General features: G+C 36.9%; 1 protein-coding gene across 3 annotated transcripts in view; it reads right to left on the bottom strand.

Annotated features, from left to right (window-relative positions):
* Piezo (piezo type mechanosensitive ion channel component) overlaps nt 1-21702 on the bottom strand; it is a 1325935-nt gene that overhangs the window by 797313 nt on the left and 506920 nt on the right. For all 3 annotated transcript variants that reach the window (XM_090398322.1, XM_090398324.1, XM_090398323.1), the window contains one exon: nt 20402-20575. In XM_090398322.1, the coding sequence (XP_090254448.1) occupies nt 20402-20575 (174 nt within the window). The remainder of the gene's footprint in view (nt 1-20401; nt 20576-21702) is intronic.

The raw sequence follows: 21702 nt of genomic DNA, 5'->3' as shown, positions 1-21702 counted from the left end.
CTGTCTAGATGAACACTATGCGTGATGGTAGATGACTCCCTATCCTCTCACCATCCAACTAATGCTGGGGTCCCACAAGGTTCAGTTCTCTCACCGACCCCCTTTCTTCTATATATCAATGACCTACTTCAGTTGACCTCTATCCCAATACAAAGTTTTGCAGGCGACAGCACATTACACTCCTCCTTCTCATTTGACAAACCCTACTCTACACAACTCACTTTGACCCACAGAACATCAACCACCACTGCCCTTAATTCTGATCTCCAAGCCATCCTCTAATGGGGCACTCAGATAACCTTGTCAACTTCAAAGTTCTGTCTTATTTTTCACAAAAAAAGAACCATTTTCCCCCAAGATTGTTTTTGATAACAATCAAATTCCTAGACAAGATGAGATTTCTCTTCTTGGAATTACCCTGACATCAAGCCTCTCCTGGCATAAACACATCACAACCACTGCATCCTCAGCTTCCAAAAAACTAGGTTTTCTCTTTCGCTCAAGACATTACTTCACCTCTAAACAGCTGTTAACATTATACAAATCACAATTCCACCCCAGATATTGAATACTGCTCTCACATTTGGAGTGAGGCTCCTAAAAGCTCCCTCAAAATGCTTGACTCAATACAGAGGAGAACAATTACACTGATAAATGATCCATCTCTCACCAACTCGCTCCCCTCACTTTCACATAAACGCTTGGTCTCTGCGACTTGTATATTCTATAAATATTTCCATGGGAAATGTTCATCTGAAACAGCATCAATAATTCCCCACTCTGTATTAAGCCCATTGAAACATGTACAGCTGCTGCCCAACATCCTTTCACAGTACACCTTGAAATCCACAGAATAAGTTTCTTTTCCTCCTCCTTCATCCCTGCTACTGCGGTACTGTGGAATAGCCATCCCCCGACGTATTTCCCAAGGAATACAACATATAGCCTTTTAAATCAAATGTAAACAAGTTTCTCCTTTCCCAACCCACTACCCACATAAGGTACTAACGTACTATAGGTTGACCAGCCAACCTCTCATATATGGGCCCAACATAAAAAAAAAATACGCAATTGCTATGCAATTCACAGAGTCTAGTGGATAGGAAGAAGAGGGATGATATGATAGAGACGTACAAGTTGGTAAGAGATTGTTCCAGGTTCAGTGTTGAAGAGATTTTTCATAAAACAGTGGGAGGAGAAGAAGAACAGGTCATTCCTGGAAGCTGTATAAGGAGGGTGTGAACAAGGAAGAGAAGTACGTTTTTTGCATGCAGAGTTGTGAATGATTGGAATGCCTTGGCGGAGAGTGTTGTATCTGCATAGAATTTGAATGTGTTTAAGGTACATATGATGAGCTGTGTGTATAACAAAGGAACCCCCTAGAGTTTGCACTATGCTGAGTTCCTGGCAAAGTTTTTACAGATGGAATGATCTGGAATGGTGACATTTACTGGATAGTCTCTTCAGTTCGGTTCATAAGCTCTTGCTTAAGTTTCATCAGTGGCTATGGTATGATTCAGGAATGCATTCTCCTTCATTTTCATATCATTCCAAATGGAAGCCAGCAAATGCATACCTGTGCCATTCTTGCATCTCACTCAAGTGATGTAGAACCCATCACCACCACCATCATCAAATTCCTGACATGTACCCTCAAGGAGTGTACAGGATATGACAGTACAACATGAAAAATTGACATCATTACTAACTTCCTCTCTACAATTTTCCTCCAAATCAATCTGCTACCTGTCAAGATTCCAACATTATCAGATCTTATATTTCTGTCTTCTAAGGCACTTTTTGCTGTATCAATCCACCTATATATCGCTTTTCCTCTGGGTCTTTCTCCTGCCAACCTGGCAGAGAATGCTTGTTTCGCAAATCATTCCTCTCCCATTCTATTTAAGTTATCATACCACCTGAGACCAGCTCTGCTAACACATTCCCTGATGCTAACAATGTCAAGTTCTGTCCTAATATCCTCATTGTTAATATGATATTGCCATTGATGCTATCTGTTGGAATACAACTAATTTAGTGTTTTCACTTATTTCTCTCTTATTCTATATAAATTTATTCAGTTGAATTCCTACCACGCCAGCTTTGTCGATCCTGCTGTCTATTTCCATATTGAATTACCATCTTCACAAAATAAGGATAATTTACTGACAGTTATTGATGTGTGCAAGAAATTTTCTACTTTGGATTGCATCTAAATTGCTAAGTTAGCATTATCAGAATTGAAACCACCAACTTTAAATGCATGCTGGAAAGCTACTTGGCCAGAATGTGTGAAAAAGAAACACCTCTGCATATAACTGAATATCACAATATCATCAGATTAGCACATGCAGTTGCAGAAAAGGATTTGATGATTTTTCGTCTGCAGATATTGAAGAATTGGCGCTTGACAAGGCTGTTAGTGATGATGAAATAACAGAACCTGTCCTTGAGAATCTCGATGAAAAAGAAAAAAGTGATGATGATGAAAAGAATCCATTCACTGCAGGATTAATTAAAGAAGCTTCAAATGGCTAGTAAATTGCAAAGACATTTTCTTACACATGATCCAAATATTGAACAAGCTGAACAGTTTAAACGTGAACTGAGGTCATATATTATGGTGCAATATGAAGAATTATACAAAGATCTAGTCAAAACAGTATCTCAACGATTAATTACAGAGTTCGTGGTAAAAAAAAAAAAAAAAAACAACCTTCAGAATTATTGGAAATTAGTGCTAATTTAGTTCCTTTTAATGAAGAAAATGTTTTGCCATTTCAGTATGAACAGGACGGCTAGTGTTTCAAGTGATGGAAGTGATTTAATTCCAGTCTCACACAAAATAATGCAGCTACTGTCAAAAAGTGACAGCAAAAATCATATGTTTTGTTTGAAAATAACTTGTTGTTTGTATCGGGTTTTCACATCTGGAACCGTTCTTCTATTTTTTCATAACCCACTGAGCTAAAATTTTGTGCATGAGCCGCTCTTTTAGGATATGCCAAACACTTCAGTGGTTTTTCCAGTTTCCTGGGCCAAATGGTGTACAGTCCACCACCAATCAACTGTGGGGAGTCCCTGAACAAGCTCAAAGTGTTCACCTGAAATGGTGAATTATCCTGCATGGTGATTAGTACCCAGGTGATCTCTCCCTGCAAGAAATGCGCTGACCCATCTTGCGACAGTCCTGTATGGTAGGGCACTGTCACCACAGGGTTCCCTAAGGCCACAATAACAGTCGCTTGCAGTTTTACCTTGTGCAAATTGGACATTGATCCAGGATTGATGTTGTAATCTTGCACCTGAAATGGTGAATTATCCTGCATGGTGATTATCACCCAGGTGATCTCTCCCTGCAAGAAATGCGCTGACCCATCCTGTGACAGTCCTGTATGGTAGGGCACTGTCACCACAGGGTTCCCTAAGGCCACAATAACAGTTGCTTGCAGTTTTACCTTGTGTAAATTGGACATTGATCCAGGATTGATGTTGTAATCTTGTGAACATACCTTTGAGTGTTGCATGCAGAGATGTTGACTTTAACCACTTATCCACACAAGGACACGTTAGAATGGGCTGTTCACTTTGTGCACATGTACATACAACTAGTGCCCCTATCTGTCAAAAGTAACATTTGAGTTACCAACTATGTCTTCTGACAGTATTTCTACTACTTTATTTACAATCCTTGTACATAAAATGTACAAACATTCATGAACATAAAACAAGAAAATGTTTTTTTTTTCTTTCGTAATGTCTTCAGACTGGTCTATGATAAGAGAGTACAGGGTAATAGCATACAGAAAAAATCAAATATTGTTAAATAGGATAAAACTGGGTAACTCAGTGAAAAGAAAGAAGAAAAAAACATGTACTAAACTTTACTCAATTTTTAAACTTAACTTCTTTTCATGAAATTAAACAGTTCATGAAAAAAACCACCTAGGTATTAAATCAGCAGCATGTACTTGGATTTCTGATTTTATTTTTTATACAGCAGTCCCACCTTATCCACAGGGGGATACGTTCAAGCCCCCTCACAGTGGAATATATGAAACTGTGGATAGCACTGAACTCTATATATGTTTTTCCTATACATACATACCTATGATAAAGTTTAATTTATAAATTAAACAATAAAAGATTAACAACTAATCATAAAACAGAACAATTCTAACAATATACTGTTATAAAAAAATTATGTGAATGTGAATGGAATCTTAGCAACCTCGGCATACAAATTTTTCCTTTCCTTATGAAGTCGAGAACTTTCACCTTTTCACTTAAAGGAAGCATTTTACTGGCCTCTCTTTGACATATCCGAATTGCTGGCAACACTATTCTTGTACTTTAGGGCCATTATTAAGTAAAATAAGGGTTACTTGAACACAAGCACTGAAACAGTCGAGCTCATAACTGATGGCTAATAAGTGACTAAAGGTGGGTAGTGTATATAGTACATAGAACATATGGAACAGAGTGGAATGGCATGTAATTTAAAACCTATGAATTGTTATTTCTGGAATTTTCCATTTAATATTTTCAGACTAAGGTTGACTGCAGGTAACTAAAACCACGAAAAGCAAACCTGCAGATAAGGGTGGAACAAGTGTGTGTGTGTGTATATATATATATATTACTCCCCCCCCCCCCCCACACACACACACAAGAGACTAAGGCCTATGCCAAATAAAAAAACTGTACGCTGTACCGACTGGTGTCAAGAGCAAAGTAATCTGCTGATATTCTCTTTGAACTACTGGAGATTGTAGTCCTTGGAAATATTTTATGGGAAGGATGTAAGCAGCAGGTTCAGTAAGTCAGAAGTTCAACTATAAAAGGATTTTGGGGCAATTACTGTGAATATTGCTGTATGTTCAGCTTAGATCGGGGCATAACTGATGCTAGTTGTGCTAAACAGCACTCATGAAAATACCTGTAGAAGAGACAATGTGGGGGGTCATTCAACCAAAAGTCCTTCTTCTGAACAGCATCAAGAGTTTTTAAGACTTTACTAACCCAAATATGAGAATAGTATTTCCAAGGTTGGGAAGATTTGGGATTTGAACAGACCAAGTAACTGGAAAGATGAAAATGAAAGTTAAGTTATTTGCAAGCTGAAAATACTGTAGAAGTGATGTGATAATGCCAGGAAAGATCAGAAGTGAGAGTCAGTCTGAAAAGGAAGATCTAGTCTTCACTATTGAGCATTATAAGTAAAGAAAAAAGATGAAGATCTAAGGTTCTTTAGATGAAAACATCAGTTTCTGTAGCTCAGCAGTTTTGTGGGAAGATAACGAGACCACATGTAGATAATGAGTTTAATAAAAAATATATAATTATAACCTACAAATTTCATAAGTTGTTCACACTTACATCATCATACTAGCAAAAAGTTATTCATAGCAAAAGACTAGAAACAATTAATTATGCATATCAGATGTTATCTGAACTTCACACCTGTACATACAAATAAGTAACCAGAATAAAAATGTCAAATTCATTCCTGCATGCATGTTAGAATACTGCTAGTTGTTGCTGTCACATTCTATGGCATTACGCATGTCAGACTAGGTCTGGAGAGTTAGATTTTTAATGAAAGCAGACCAAACCTGGGGTAAGATTAAGCCTCGATTTCTGATACATTGTGTGTTCGCTTCCTCGAACTTTCTTGTAAAACAAATATCATCAATATAAGTCATTTTTGTTTGTTGCCAAACTACTTGATGGATTATGGTAGTTGTATGGGATACCAAGCCAAATTAATGCTATCTTCTTTTTCTGATGTCTTTTACATATTCAGACATGCAGATCTCATTGAACTTACTGTTCTAGCCTATATAACAAATGCCACAAGATCAATGAATTTCATAAATGCCTGTTTTTTTTTTTATTTTATTTTATTTTATTTTTTTTTTATGGGATGATGTGGAGATTTTAATGAATGTAAGAATCTGGAGATTTCATAAAAAATCTATTTTGATGTTGTACTTATGGAGCTACATAGCCACTTTGTAACATTCTTGATGTAAGGTAGTATGATTGCATTCTTAATATCTTGTTTAAGTAAAGGAGCAGCAGGAAGTGTATTAAGAATTTTGTTGATTGTCTTGAGTTCACAACCATTTAATGCAAGGTTTTGCCTCAGGTAGTGAAGTTCTTCCACTACCTGAGGCAAACATATATAAAATGGCATAATCCATTTTATATATGTTTCTCCTATAGATGGAGAGGTCAGAGGACCTATAAGCACATCAGTGTCGTGTGTAGGTTCAGAGGAGGACCGAGACAGAACTATGTTTTTTTGGAGAGTTGCAGGCTGTATGGTACAGTATGTGGAGAACAAGGGTTGGGCCATCAGCTGAACATATGGTGTAATTTTATACCTTACTTCATCAAGGTTTGAAGGTGGGTCATATTGGAATACCCATTCCTTCAGCATACCCAAACTAATCATCAAGTGATGTGAAAGGTAAGGGATTTCTGTGAACCTCAAAATGAGCCTCCCAGGGATGTTTTCTGATAAATAGGTTCTAGAACCATGTGATGCATGACAGGTTGCTCCATCCTATTGGAATACCTGTGCATGACACATCCTATGCAAATCCTGGGTGGTAACGGAACCAACACATTCTTGATGTAGCGTTTGCTATTAAAGGTCAAGGTTACACCATCCTCTTCAATGAAGTAGGGCCCAATCATGCCATGGCCAGAAACTGCACACCATGAGGTGACCATCTCACTGTGAAGAGGTTTTTCTTGGACAAATTCAGGTGTCAGGAAACTGTAGGTTCATCTGTTTATATGACTGCTTAGATGGAAATGTGCTTCATCTGAGAATCAGACATTATGGAGGAAGGATGTAGCTTCATAAATATTAGACAGCACATGTGCACAGTATTCTTGCTATGCAAAGTAATCTGTGGCTGTTAAACTGACCCACCTGAATGAAGTACAAAAAGGCACCCAGCTCCTTAAGGATTCTGTGTAGTGACTGCTTGGTATCCCAAGTTTTACCGCTGTTGTGCTGACTGCATTTTGGAGGCTGTAAGACTTGCTCCAGCACATGGCAGTGATTCTCATTTTTTTTTAACAGTTCATGGTCTCTCCAAATGCACTTTGCACTGTGGCAGAACACCACTTCTAGTACATTGAAACTTCTGAATTAAGGCAATGATAACACTATTGCTTGGGGAATGCTTACAGACATGACAAACATGTCTGCTCACAAACATGTTGTAGGCTTGGACCATTTGCGCTACTGACTCTGTATAAACGAAAATAATGCTCATCAATAAACTTTTCTTCCAATATAAACACCATTGCTACAACTAAATGTACGCAGACTCTACACATGCTCTTCTATTAATATGCATACAGTTGAACAGCATATCTGAAGTGGGTGTCAAAGTTCAGTAGTACTTTTTTTTTTTTCACCATACCATCGTTGGTAGGAAATACTTCATGATGAAGGCGGTTCCATAGGATAGAGGTAAACAGAATAAAAGAGGAAAAGCAGGTTCAGCATGTTTGCAGTTGCACAGTAAAGGGATGCTGAGCAGTTGCTGCTCTTGTATTAACAGGTGCAAAGAAAGTGGAATAAGAATGGTTGCCATCAGAACAATGACCACTGAAATATCTGTAGAATAGACACAGAGGCTGAAACATCATGCCTGTGAGATATGGGTAAATGTGAATCTGTAAGAGATGGATCATCTACGAGCAGAATTGCTCTCGTCTGGACAGTATCATAATTTTTAGATTAATTTTAGGTGCATTGTCCCAAACATATAAAGCTCTTGTATTGACAGCAATATTCTAAGCATGGAAAGATTTGTGATTTGTATAAAATTACGAGTTGGTTGGGTGCAAAACAGTACTTTGAATGAAAGAAAAATATCAAGTTTATTGGATGTCAAGGAAGCTATTGATGTGTACATGCCTGGAGCGATTGGAGGTAAACATTAGTCCCAGCAAACAGGTGTTCAAATGAACACCGTTATCTAGTTTTTTCTTCTCCTCATGAAAAAACATCTTTCCCAAGTAAGTAAACATGCATCATATTTTGATATTTAAAAATATTATTTGAAAATATTTACAATATGAAACATTCTTAATAATTTAATTAGAATAACTGTCATCCATTTCAAGGATTAGGCATTTGCCTTTTGTGACTTCAGTGGTCTTTCCATTTGCAACTAGTCTTACTCTCCCCCCCCCCTCCCACTTTGATCTAAATTGATTTTATTTTATTTTCTTTTTTTTTAGCAGCCAAAATCATCATCATCAAATTCCAGCCATGTACCCTCAAGGGGTGTACAGGATATGACAGTACTACATGAAAAATTTACATCATTACTAACTTCCTATCTGTAATTTTCCTCCAAAGTAGTCTGTTGTCAGGACTCCAACATTATCAAATCTTATATTTCTATTGTCTAAGGCAGTGTTTCTAAAACTACAGACATCCGCGTCCTCCTTAAATTTTCATTATTACTAAGCAGCCCCTTATCAAAATACTAATAATAATAAATAAATAATATATTTCGTTGTAAATGTCTATTTTATTTGAATTTAGATGTACATGTAAACAAAAAATATGATTTATTTTTAATAGAACAAACTTTATAAAGATACTATAAATTTTTATTACTTGAAATAATTGAAACAGACAGCAATGGTAGGCCAGTAGAGATAAAGCAGCTATGAAGACGTTCATATGATTGGTGCAGTATTAACAAAAGATTGCACTGCTAAATGACAAAGGCAAGCCGACAGTTGAGTTGAAATGCTAACTCTCTTCAACCGAATTCCTTATATAATATCTGAAACTTATTCACTATATATTTCTTAGTTTTAACATGTTCACTCAAACAAAACCGAATGTTGCCGGTGCAACATATGGTTTTGCTTGTGTCTACTATAGAGCATTTTATGTGGGAGGGGACATGAGATTCATTAGTTAGTGCCATTTTTATTCCAGTTGTCTATAATTGCACTGTTTGTTGAGAAACATATTACACAGCCTGCAGATTTCTCTGCACCTTATTCAGTGATACAATAGGAACATTTTAATATCTCGACCTTCACGGATACATTAAATTTTATTCCATGCATTAATGATTCATAGCCAAAAATTGCCATGGACCTCTGAAGACCTTTCACGTATCCCCTAGGGTACGCATACCACACTTTGAGAAACACTGGTCTAAGGCACTCTGTACCATATCAATCCACCTATATCTGGGTCTTCCTCTTGGAAGACCCAGATATAGGTCATTTTCCTACAACCTGGCAGAGAACACTTGTTTTGCTAATCTTTCCTCACCCATTCTGTTTAAGTAACCATACCACCTGAGATTAGCTCTGCTAACGCATTCTTGGATGCTGACAATGTCAAGTTCTTTCCTAATATCCTAATTTTTTATATGATATTGCCATTGATGCCATCTGTTTACGCCTCTAATCTTTCTCAGGACTCTCATGTCTATGGTCTCTAGTCTTTGGTTAAGTGTTTTACTTCTGACCCAGCTCTCAGATCCATAAGTTAAAACTGGTTTGAACACTGTCGTATATACAGCTAATTTAGTGTTTTGGCTAATTTCTCCCTTATTGCATATAAATTTATTCAGTTGACTTCCTACCATACCAGCTTTGTTGATTCTGTTGTCAATTTCCATATTTAACTTACCATCTTCACTAAAAATCGTGCCTAAGTAGCTGAAATGTTTTACTTGTTCCACAGGTTCTCCGTTCACAACACAGTTGACATTTTCAACGATTCTGCTTATTTTCATTGTCTTTGTCTTTTTATTGCTGACCTTCATACCATATCTATTACAACAGTTATTCAATTTAGTCAGGGAATCTTGCAGACATAACAGATTTATTTAAAAGTATAACATCGTCCGCATAAAGCAAAGAGCTGACATTAACACCTCCAATTTTGATAACGTGTTTAATACCATTTCCTTCATATAATGAATAACAGAGGGGATAAAGTACATCCTTGTCTCACACCAGATTTAACATTAAACCATCTTCCTGTAATTCCTTCAATTCTAACTGCTAACTTACAACTCAAATAAAGACTAAGTATTGCTTGATATAATGTCCCACTGACACCATATAACTGTAGCATATTGAATAGCTTCTTTCTTTCAGCCAAAATCTTTCCATGCTATATAAATATTCTTTCATTTTCCCTCTATATTCCTTAATCTTTTCATTTAAAATATAAATACCTGGCTCTATTCTATGTCTTCTAATTTTTTATATGGTTTAATTTTCTGCATCCTTTAATTGTTCTTAAAAATCCCAATTATGCTTCCTGTATTTTATTTTGACCTTAACAGTCCACATTTCTGAACCACATAATAGAGTGAGTGTGGCAAAATGTCACTAGTTCCAATATTTTATCTTCATGATTATTACCGATCTAATAGAATCTGTCTTTAAATGCCATGATTTATTATTTCTTTTGTGAAATCTTAAGACCATATTGTTGACCTTATTTAAGTCACAAAATGTTTGAAGGTTCTCTTCATTATCTTGTAATTTTATCTGATGATTTACTGACACGGTTTGGTTAACCAGATATCTTGTGTTATTGTTGTTCTAAAATAATATTTTAATGATTTAACACACACACACACACGGAATTGAGGTGGACACAAACTACAGTTCTTTTTTTTTTTATATTACTGATACAATATCTATGCCTTAAACATTAATTTCAATCTCTTCTGTTAATTTATTACTTAATTATAGCTTTTTTTTTCTTTATATAAACTTTGTATAGTTTGTACTGAATAATCAATATGCTTATTTTATCATCGCTCTCTAATTTTTCTCTATATATTTTATCATAAGCTAATAATTTTTAAAAGCTAAATGCATTTCCAAATTAAATTCTTATCTATTTTTCAATAATTTGTCTTAAGACAAATATTATGAATACATGAACTTACGTGTCTAAAATTACTTTCTCTAAGCTTTCCATTCTTCTTCTATATCTTGCTTAATTTAGGGTTCTTTTAGGTAAATTGTTAATTAATTGATATAATATTCTAATGTGATCTTCTTGTAATACATATAATTTATATATTTGTTCTATTTCTTGTTCTTGTGTAGAGGCTTAAGTGCTGTGAGGACATTATGTTGGAGGTTTAATGGATTTTTTACAACACTCAAAAAGAATTAAAATAGAATTTAATACTTCCTATATTTCGTCCTAGTCACTAGGACATCTATGGGGATTACAAAGACAATTAATGTAACATGCACACAAAAACTTACAATACTAAGCCCAACCACGTGCGTGACAATAAAGTCCTATCTAGGTGGAGTGCCCTCTAAGGGCAGTTGTAGGTGGCCTGGAATGTAAGGTGGGACCTCTGGTGATGACTGTTTCCCAAATCTTCGGAAGCTTAATGCAACCGTATTTGTTAAGATTTGGTTGGTTTTTGAGAGCTGCTGCTGCTTCTAAGAAAAGTCTCTCTTTCTTGAATTTGCTGTGGTGGAGCATGGTGGTTTTCTTCCATGATACTCTGTGGGTAGTGTCCAAAACATGGTCAGCCAAGCCTGAATGGCCATAGTTGTGTTTAATGATGTACGACTTGTGTTCCTCTAGGCGGATGGATGATGATCTGCCTGTCTGTCCAAAGTACGCAAGCTTACAGGAACAGGGTACTTTGTAAACTCCAGGCAGAGAGAGAGGAGGGAGATGATCTTTCGTAGAACGGATAAGGGTAGCCAGTTTGCAGTACGGCTTATATGCTGTGTGTAGGTTATACTTTTTTAGTATCTTGGCTATTTTTTCCGAAGTGCCACGGATGTAGGGTATGGTGATGGCATTTTTAAATTCTTGTTGACGAGAGGGACGGGGAATGGGGGAGGAATTGATTATTTTTTTGATGCTGTGTTCGCTGTAGCCATTGGAGAGGAAAGTTCTGTGTATGTGGTTAAGCTCAGTAGTGAGGGCGGTTCCACTGGCACAAAGATTGTGTGCTCTCTTGGTAAGGGTTTTAATGATGCCATATTGTTGTGAGGGGTGGTGGTGGGAGAGTTTGTGAATGTATCTGCCTGTGTGTGGGGGTTTTCTGTATACAGTGAAGGCAAGTGTATCATTAGGCAGGCGCGTGACTAAAGTGTCCAGGAAGGGTAAACAATTGTTCTTTTCCTTTTCCATAGTAAACTGGATTCTTGGATGTAGGCTATTGAGATGACCAAGGAAGGAATCTAATGTGTCTGGGCCATGAGGCCAAATAGAGAACACATCATCTACATATCTTAGCCAGATAGAAGGTTTGAGTGGGGCTGAGTTTTCGAAAAGATTTCGAAAAACGAGCCATAGACTCAAAGATTTCAAAAAACGAGCCATAGAAAGAGAGACTTTTCTTAGAAGCAGCAGCAGCTCTCAAAAACCAACCAAATCTTAACAAATACGGTTGCATTAAGCTTCCGAAGATTTGGGAAACAGTCATCACCAGAGGTCCCACCTTACATTCCAGGCCACCTACAACTGCCCTTAGAGGGCGCTCCACCTAGATAGGACTTTATTGTCACCCACGTGGTTGGGCTTAGTATTGTAAGTTTTTGTGTGCATGTTACATTAATTGTCTTTGTAATCCCCGTAGATGTCCTAGTGACTAGGACGAAATATAGGAAGTATTAAATTCTATTTTAATTCTTTTTGAGTGTTGTAAAAAATCCATTAAACGTCCAACATAAAATCTATTTCTTGTTATTTCTTATTTCTTTTCTCCATTCTGTTAGTATTTCTATTTTAGACAGTGCCACATAATTATCTGAAAAGACTTTCCTCGATAAACATGTTTATCTCTTAAACACAGAGCTGGCTGATGATTAGTAATGATACAGTCAATTAGGGAAGCTTGTTTAACTAACTTTCTATATATATATATATATATATATATATATATATTTTTTTTTTTTAATTTAAGTATTAGCTACTTTAAATTATTGAAAATACAAGTCTAATAGTTCTTGAACATTATTTATGCAAACTTCTCCATATTTCCAAGTGTCACAGTTTCAGAAATTCATTTCATCAGTATATTTACTGTATCAAGTTCATAATACAGGTTTATGTCCTGTTATGGTTTGATATTAAAAGTCATATTGTAGTAATGGAGCATAGTACATCTGCAAACTAATAATAACTGGCATGTCACTGTGATCAATTATGACAATTTATCACGGTCAGCATCATCATGAACTGCAATGATGATGTTAATTATTATCATTAAGGCCAGATTACTTATGGCGTCAATAGATTCATCATAGGAGGTGCACACTCTTATGCTAAAGTCAATCAAAACCTGGCTTTAAACTCATTTAATGTATCCACATACATCACAATATCAGGCAATGCATTAACCAACCAACTACTCTCCATGCAAAGAACATGCATCTTATGATCCTGCTCACATCGTGCCCCTCCCCTTATACAGTTTCCAGCTACTTAACACATTCGTTGCCAACTACGAGTATACTCATAGTTCGTATATGAGCTTCACAAGCCAACTATGAGTATACTCATATGTCTATTTACCGACCTCCTATGCCAAACACGAGTTAACCCTTGGTAAAATTACCTTAATTTGGACCCATGGATTCTGATTGAAGTGGAGAGCACGTTTGGGGGCTTGATAGAAGGGAAATAATTTCAACTAAAATATAGTATATTATGTATGTGCCTGAGAAGCCAACTACGAATATACTCGTATGTCGATTACCAACCTCCTATGCCAAGCGCGAGCTAATCAGTAGTATAACACGTAATTTGTAAATCAATTTAAAACTGATAAAAATCAATAAAAATAATAAAATGAAATCAATAAAATAAAAACCAATTTATTCAAATTACGAATGATACACTTTAAAACTATTTTCCATGCACAATGGTGGTTTTTCCTGGCAAACAGGACAATAATATCATTGTTTGTTTCGAGTACATACTCGGCATGGCTTTGTCAGCAAATATTTTTTTCTGTAGGCGGTAAAATTTCCAAACAATGAAGATCCCGAATCCTGCTAATAATCTGTGATGCTGTGAGTTTATCCATTCCAACAAAAACTGAGATAAATTGATCTCTAAATTTTAATGCAGTCATTGCGTTTCCAGTAATTATATTATAAAATTTATGTGCATTTTGAATGTATATATATCAAGAATGCCTATTGCCAATTTCTTTGGCCATCTAATTGTCTTTTGTAAGGGGGAATATAGTAAGAAAGCATTTGACCAGAAAGATCAATGCCTGACATACCCAAATTATAGTCCCTAACGATATTTGGTTTTAATTTAATTTTACCATTCCGATTTTTTGCTTCAACCATTTAAAATTTGTGCATATTTGAAATGCAAAGAACTTCCCTCTTATCCTTCCATTTGCGATGGTGAATTCATTAAATTCATCATTGCTCATATTAGTGTAAACTTCTAATTTTTTTATCAGTAAATTTTCTTTTACTGGTCATAGCGAAACTCAAGGTTTTTAGAGACTAGACACAATAAACACATTTGTCAGCGCATGTAATATATGGGTGGGGGCGATACTAGATTACTCGTAGTGACCTTGAAGACGCGAAAGCGCTTGGCGTGCAGGAACAAACTATTGTGAATGTATAAATCGAGGAGCATAGTTTGTTAACTTAATAAGGAGCATTAAAATTAAGGGGATATTAATCCCACATTGTTTTAAAACCAAATAAGAAACTCAATGATGAATAGCGATCAGAACTTTACCTACCTTTGCAACGAGTTGCCCGAGATCGTACTACGTACCAGGACTACTTGCATTAGCTCACGCTAGTAATCGCCAATACTTTTATAGTTTACTATATTCGGCATGAAACTCTCTGATTCCAATCATTGAGTTTCTTATTCGGTTTTAAAACAATGTGGGATTAATATCCCCGTGAATTTTAATAATGTTTATATTGCTGAAATGAAGCCTATTGGCTCTTTATATTTAAGTAACTTAATGGTTGCACCTGTTTGACAACTCATATAGCAGAGTATATAAGTTCTTTTCATTATACCCTTTGGTATCTATTTGCTCTAGCTACTCACTGATGAAGCCTCAAAAAAGGCTGAAACCGGTCTGAGTAGTGACCTCCCACCATAATGTAATAACAGCATACATTTCCTAGGAAATGTGTTTTTACATTATGGAAAATACCATGAATAGCGATCAGAACTTTACCTACCATTTCAATGGGTTGCCCGAGATTATACCACGTACTAGGACTACTTGCATTAGCTCACGCTAGTAAACTTTTATAAGTTACTATATTCGGCATGAAACTCTCTGATTCCAATCATTGAGTTTCTTATTCGGTTTTAAAACAATGTGGGATTAATATCCCCTTAATTTTAAGAATAATAATATATTTTTATTCAAGTAGCAGCTTTTCAGTTTTTATCTTTGTTTGTTTTTTAAATCCCATATATCATTCAGCACTGTATATGCTATCATGAAAAAAATCAGTAATAAGACTGCATTTTCTTATGTCTCTAAAAATATAAGGAAGCTTTGAAAAAATAATTCCAATAAAATTTACGATTCATCAAACTCGTGTGTTGGAGGAAATACAAGATACTATGAAGAGTGAACTTTTAGAGTAGGTTTGTAGTTAAAGATGGTTCTCAACCATCTTTAACTACAAAAAAGAAAAGGAGTATAGTGTGATTTTTGTCGTGAATTCTGCTACATTTCTCTCAGTAATAAAAAGTTCTTTAGTGGCATGCTTTTGGAATTTAGCTGTTTATATTGTGTTATTTTTGGGTTACTGAGAAGGCCAGGTCAGAGTCAGACATCTACAGTGGAAGAAAAGATAAGTTTTTGTTATTCACTATTTAGTATAGTTAAATATATTTTATACTTATAGTCAAGTAAGTAAGTAAATTAGCTTAGCAGAGCATATAACATACTATTTAGTATTTGGGTTTAGTATCGTAATATTTAGCATTTAGCTGTAGTAGTTTCTCGGCACAATATGAATGAGGCGGCAGCCGCTGCTCCAATTACAAATGGAGTACAACCAAGTCTCTCCTCATTCAAGGACTCTATTTTGTGTAACACAATAAAGAATTTTGGCATGCAGGACTTGTGGCATGTATGTGTCCCAGCAGTTGGATATGTGGTGGATGAGAGAAGGGGGAGTGTGCATATATGCTTAAAATGTAGGCAATGGAGGGAATTCAGTGAGTTAGATGTTATAATATCTGATTTTGTTGGGTCAGGAATGGGTGATTGAGAGACAAGTAGTGTGATAGGTGAGAATAATGAGCAGTGAAATGTGAATGAAAAAATAAGAGTGGGGAGTGTGGAAGGCTTAAACGATTGTGAAGTTTTCGGAGATGGTCATGACTGGGAGGATGAATGGTGAGTAAAGAGTGGCTAACTTGCAGAGAGAGATAGATAAGCTGAAAGAGATCATAGGCATCTGTCTCAGGAATGAGATTAGGGAAATGGAAGAGATGAATGCAAGGCAAATCAGAGTAGGAGTGGAAGAGAGTTATGGGAATGATAGAAGAGAACAGAAGCAGTATAAGAGAGAGAATGAGAGAGAGGTATGGGAATGATAAAAGAGGAGAGAATAGGAGCAGTAGAAGAAGAGATAATAGAAACAGCTAAAGAGGGAATGAGAGAGTCATATAGATAAAAGAGGAGAGAATCGAAAGAGTCAGAGAGAGGAAATGAGAAGAATGCGAGAGAGTGCCAGAACTAGGGATAGAGTGATACCAGGACAACAGGTAAAGGAATGTGTGAGTTGGAGAGAGAGTGTGTGTGGGGGGGGGGGGGGCTACAGGTAAGCAATCAAGGAACAGAGCGGTAAGAGCTGTGATGTATGGAGACTCAATGATCCCAGGTGTATAAATAAGATAGGATGCCAGAGGAGTGTTTGCCTGGAAGAACGATAGCAAGTGTGACTATGGCAATTAAGCAGGGTGAAAGAGTGGATGAGATGATTGTGATGGTGGCCACGAATGACTTGAGATACAATGTAAATTGGGTGGCGAGAGATCTGAGATTCATGCTTGAGGATGTATGAAAGAAAACGCAGAGAGGAAAGATTGTGTGTATTGTCCAGATATGATAGTGACTAGGTGAGCAGAAGAGCAGTAATAATGAATAGCATAATAGCCAGAATGTATCAAAAGAGATGTTTGGAATATGTGGATGCTTGGAAAGCATTTGAGGACAGAAGGGAACTGTATGCGAGAACCGCTTGCATTTTCAGGAAGTGAGTAAGCATCTGGAGAGATTGCTGTTTTCTGAACGAGTTGGTGTGTTGTTGCAGGGAAACTAGAATTCCCAGGGCGGACGGTAGCAGGGATGGCCTCTTGTGGGAATGGGTACTTGGGAGAAGGGAGACAACATCAGGTAACATTGAGTGTAGTGGGGTCAGGAGGGGTTAATGATAGCTACATAAGCAGTGACATTTTTATGCTTTATACCGATGCCAGGAGTATCCAGAATAAAGGAGATGAATTGGTGGTGCTGATAGCATCAGCTTGGCCAAAGATTATTGGGATCTCTGAGACATGGTTGATGGAAGATGGTATAATAACAGGAATAAAAGTAGCAGGGTACAGCATTTTTCGACAGGATAAGAAGGGAAAAGGAGATGGTGGAGTACTGATAATAAATGATGACTTATGTCCTCATTTATTATCAGTACTCCACAGAATGGAGGCTTAGGAAGGCAGTGACACTAATGGTTTTGAAAGCATATGGTGTGAGGTAGAGGTGGGCAAGACAGCATATTTAGTGGGGTTTGTTAAAGGTCAAGGAGCACAGAGGGTAGGGAGCAGGAGATGTTTGGCTAGCTGAGCTCGGCAAGTGCAAGAAGAATGATTGTTATGGGAGATTTTTTACTACAGCAGTATAGGCTAGGAAGAGGAAAATACATGTAGTGATAAGGGAAGAGAAATTCTTGAGGGACAGATGTCTTGGGCAACACGTAATAGAGGGAACAAGAGGTTCAAGAGTTTTGGATTTGTTCATAGCATCAGAAGAGCTGATAATAACTGAGATGGCATCTCACCCAGAGTTGGAGAGAGTGACCATGTGGTTTCGACTTGGAAGATGAATAGACATGCAGGCGTATCAAAGAAAAGGGAACGTATATGGAATTATAAGGAGGGCAATTATAATAGTCTTAGGTATCAACTAGGGGCAGTCCCATGGAGGGCAGAATTGGAAGGCCAGAATATCATTAGTGCTTGGGAAATTGTTAAAGAATATTTGTTAGCAAGAAAAGTAAACTGTATTCCATGAGTGAAGAAGCAGACACAATTTGGTGTAAAATGGATGACAAACAATATCAAACAGGATCTTCAATTGAAAAAGAGATTATGGAAGCGATATAAGGTGAGATGTGGAAGGCAGATACACGAAGAATATAAGACTCGGGCCAGGAGAGTGACTAGTATGGTGAGGAAGGCAAAACTGGAATATGAAAAGAGATTGGCATTAAGATCCAAAGAAAATCCTATGGAATTGTTTAGCTAAGTGACCAGTAGGAAGAGAAATGATTGTGGAAGAATGACACTGGGATGGAGTGACTGATGCAGAGGACAGTGGAGATGTTCAATCAACACTTTATTGGAATATTTCATCCTGGAGAAATAGGTTTTAATACTAGAGGGATAGGGCAGGTTTGAGGTTTAGAGGTGCAAGAGGAGAGTGTGTTCCAAATACTAAGTAATCTGGATGTCTGTAATGCTGTGAGACTGGATGGTATTTCACCACGGGTTTTGAGAGAATGTGCTAAAGAACTGACAGCTCAGTTGACCTGGCTCTTCAATAAAAGTCTGGCTGTGGGAAAGGTATACAAGGAATGGAAGTAAGGTAAGATAGTGGCACTGCACAAGGATGGCAGCATACTGCAAGTGTCTAATTATAGGCCAGTTTGTGCATTATCAGTGGTTGTTAAGATCTTGGAGAAATTAATGAGGAACTATATACAGCGATGGGCAGTCGAGGGTAATGTTATCTGTGAGAATCAACATGGATTTGTTAAGGGGTGCTCTTGCTTTAGTAATATGATTGCCTTTTATAATAAAGCGACAAGATCAGTTGATGAGGGGAAAGGCATATACCCATTTTTTTGGATTTTGCAAAGGCATTTGACAGGGTGCCACATGATAAGCTGATAATTAAGTTGCAGCACATGGGTTTAGATGTCAGGTTAGTCAACTGGATTCAGGATTGGCTGTATGATAGGTATCAGAGAGTTGTGTGTGGTGGTGCAATATCAAGGAGTCAGAAGGTTACACATATGGTTCCACAGGCTCAGTACTGGTACCTGTATTGTTTAACCTTTATAATCAATGACATTGTCTGTGGATTGCAGGGTATTCAGTTGTTTGCAGATGATGTCAAGCTGGGCAGGGTTATTAGTAATGGAGCTGATGTGGCAGCCCTGCAAGAAGATTTGAATAAACTGGACAGATGGGCAAATGGGGGGGGTGCCGGTTTAATGAAGCAAAATATAAAGGCTTGAAGTTTGGGATACATCGATGGGAGGCTGCATACTTGATTGGAGGAGCTGTACAGGAGGAAGTAGGGGAGACAAGAGATCTGGGGTTGATGATTGACAGAAAACTGAAATTCAGGGAGCATACTGCAAAAGTGGTGAAGGTAACCCAGAGGATTGCTGAAATACTGAGAAGGATGCTGACATGCAGAGATAAAAGAGTTATCATTCCATTGTATAAGACTCTGATCAGACCCCACTTAGACTACTGTTCTCAAATTTGGCCCCCAAGATTTGAAGGGGATAAATGAACTATGGAAAGGGTACAGAGGCAGATAACAAAGATGGTTTCAGGACTGTACAATGTAAGTTATAAGAATCAGCTGAGGGAATCAGCTGCAGAGTTTGGTGGATTGAAGAAGGAGAGGTGATATGATCGAGACTTTTAAACTGTCGAGAGATAATTACAAGGTTGACACTGGGGAGTTCTTTCACTTGGAGCAGCAGGAAGACAAGAGGCCATCCCTGGAAGTTACGAAAGGAGGCTGCGAGCAAGTGGATGTTGTTTCTTTGCATGGAGGATGGTTGAACTGTGGAATGCATTACCTGATAGAGTGGCAAGAGCAAGAACGGTCAATGAATTCGAGGCATATCAAGGAGTGGTATGATAGACTGTGTTTTCTAGGAAGGTCCCACAATGAGTCTCTTGACTTAATGGAGGCCTGAATAATAATAACAACATTTTTTACAGCAATCATTTTAAAGAAATTTTTACAGTAATTATCAACAACTTCACTAATACATTGTAGAATCTTAATCACATATAAATCTGGATTAATCATACTTTCAAAAAACAGAATAAATAAATAAATAAAGGACTTACTGTACAGTTTATCTGCCACACAAATGACTTCACAAAACTCAATTGATATATCATCTTGGACAAGAACAAAATGGCAGTCCACAGTGAACAACAATGTGACATAAAAGAGTGCAGTGGCTTGAAAGGAAGGGCTAATGTCACAAATATTACAAAGATGAAATGTACAGCACTTACCTAAAAAAAAAAAAAAGATACAACAATCAATCAAAAAGAATGTTGACTCCTGTCAAAATCAAGTTCTAAATTTTTTGAAATTTGATGATTAACTTTAAAAATAATTGAAATAAAGTTTTCTGTCTAGATTTCTAATTACTTGAGCAATTCACATAAGTTGAGGGTTTTTAAAAAATAAAAGTTGGGAAACGAACAGTTCACAGAAAAAGACAGGGACATAAAAATGACAAAACAAATTCTTCACATGCTTATCAGAATACTCGATAACCCTAACCACTCCCCAAACACTCTAGATCTCCTCTCCACCAGTGACCACACAAATATACTGCAAATGTAGTGGCACCTTAAGTAATTCAGATCAGACCACAACCTAATACTTGTCTCCTACTCCATGAAACAATGCTCACACAGTCACTTCCAAACAAGAGTAGTGTGGCATTAGAACAGAGCTAAATGGCCTATATGACTTCTATGCCTCATTCCCATGGTTAAACTATTGTTTTCAGCCTCTATTCCAAACATATGCACCAGATGTATCAATGAAGTAATCCTTACTGGCATGGACACATACATTTCCCATACTACTCAGAACTGCCATATCCTAAATAAGCCTTGGTTCTAAAAAGATTTGCCAATGCTATAAAAAAAATAATAAAATAAAATAATAATAATAATAATAAAATATATATAAACTAACTTCCTTTAGTGATTATACTCAAGCCCAAAATAGCTGCAAGAAAACTATTAATGATTCTAAAATATAGTTCAAAAGAGTTTGCTCTTTCAGGAAACTTGCAAAGTGTGAAGTCAATCTCTTAGCTTCACATTTTGCCTCCAATGCAGACATAACTGACCAAGGTAACCATCCCCTGCACGCACGCACGCATGCGTGCACACACACAGTCATTCCAGATGCCAAATGTCTCCTCCGTCCTTTTGCCAGAAAGATAACCCGACTGATGAGATTAGTCTGTGAGGTATTATTACTACTCCTATAATGTATGGCAACATACACATCCAAAAGGAGGCTTTTGGATGTGCATTATGATAGACTGTGTGATTAGGAAGTATGTGAAATAGAATATCAGTGGATATTGTGAGGGCATCTTTGATGAATGTTTTTAAGA

This window comes from Typopeltis vanoorti, chromosome 9, assembly GCF_054136105.1.
Source record: "Typopeltis vanoorti isolate ZY-2024b chromosome 9, IOZ_Tvanoo_1.0, whole genome shotgun sequence".
NCBI classification, from domain to species: domain Eukaryota; kingdom Metazoa; phylum Arthropoda; class Arachnida; order Uropygi; family Thelyphonidae; genus Typopeltis; species Typopeltis vanoorti.
This window is presented reverse-complemented; position numbering and strand designations above follow the sequence as displayed.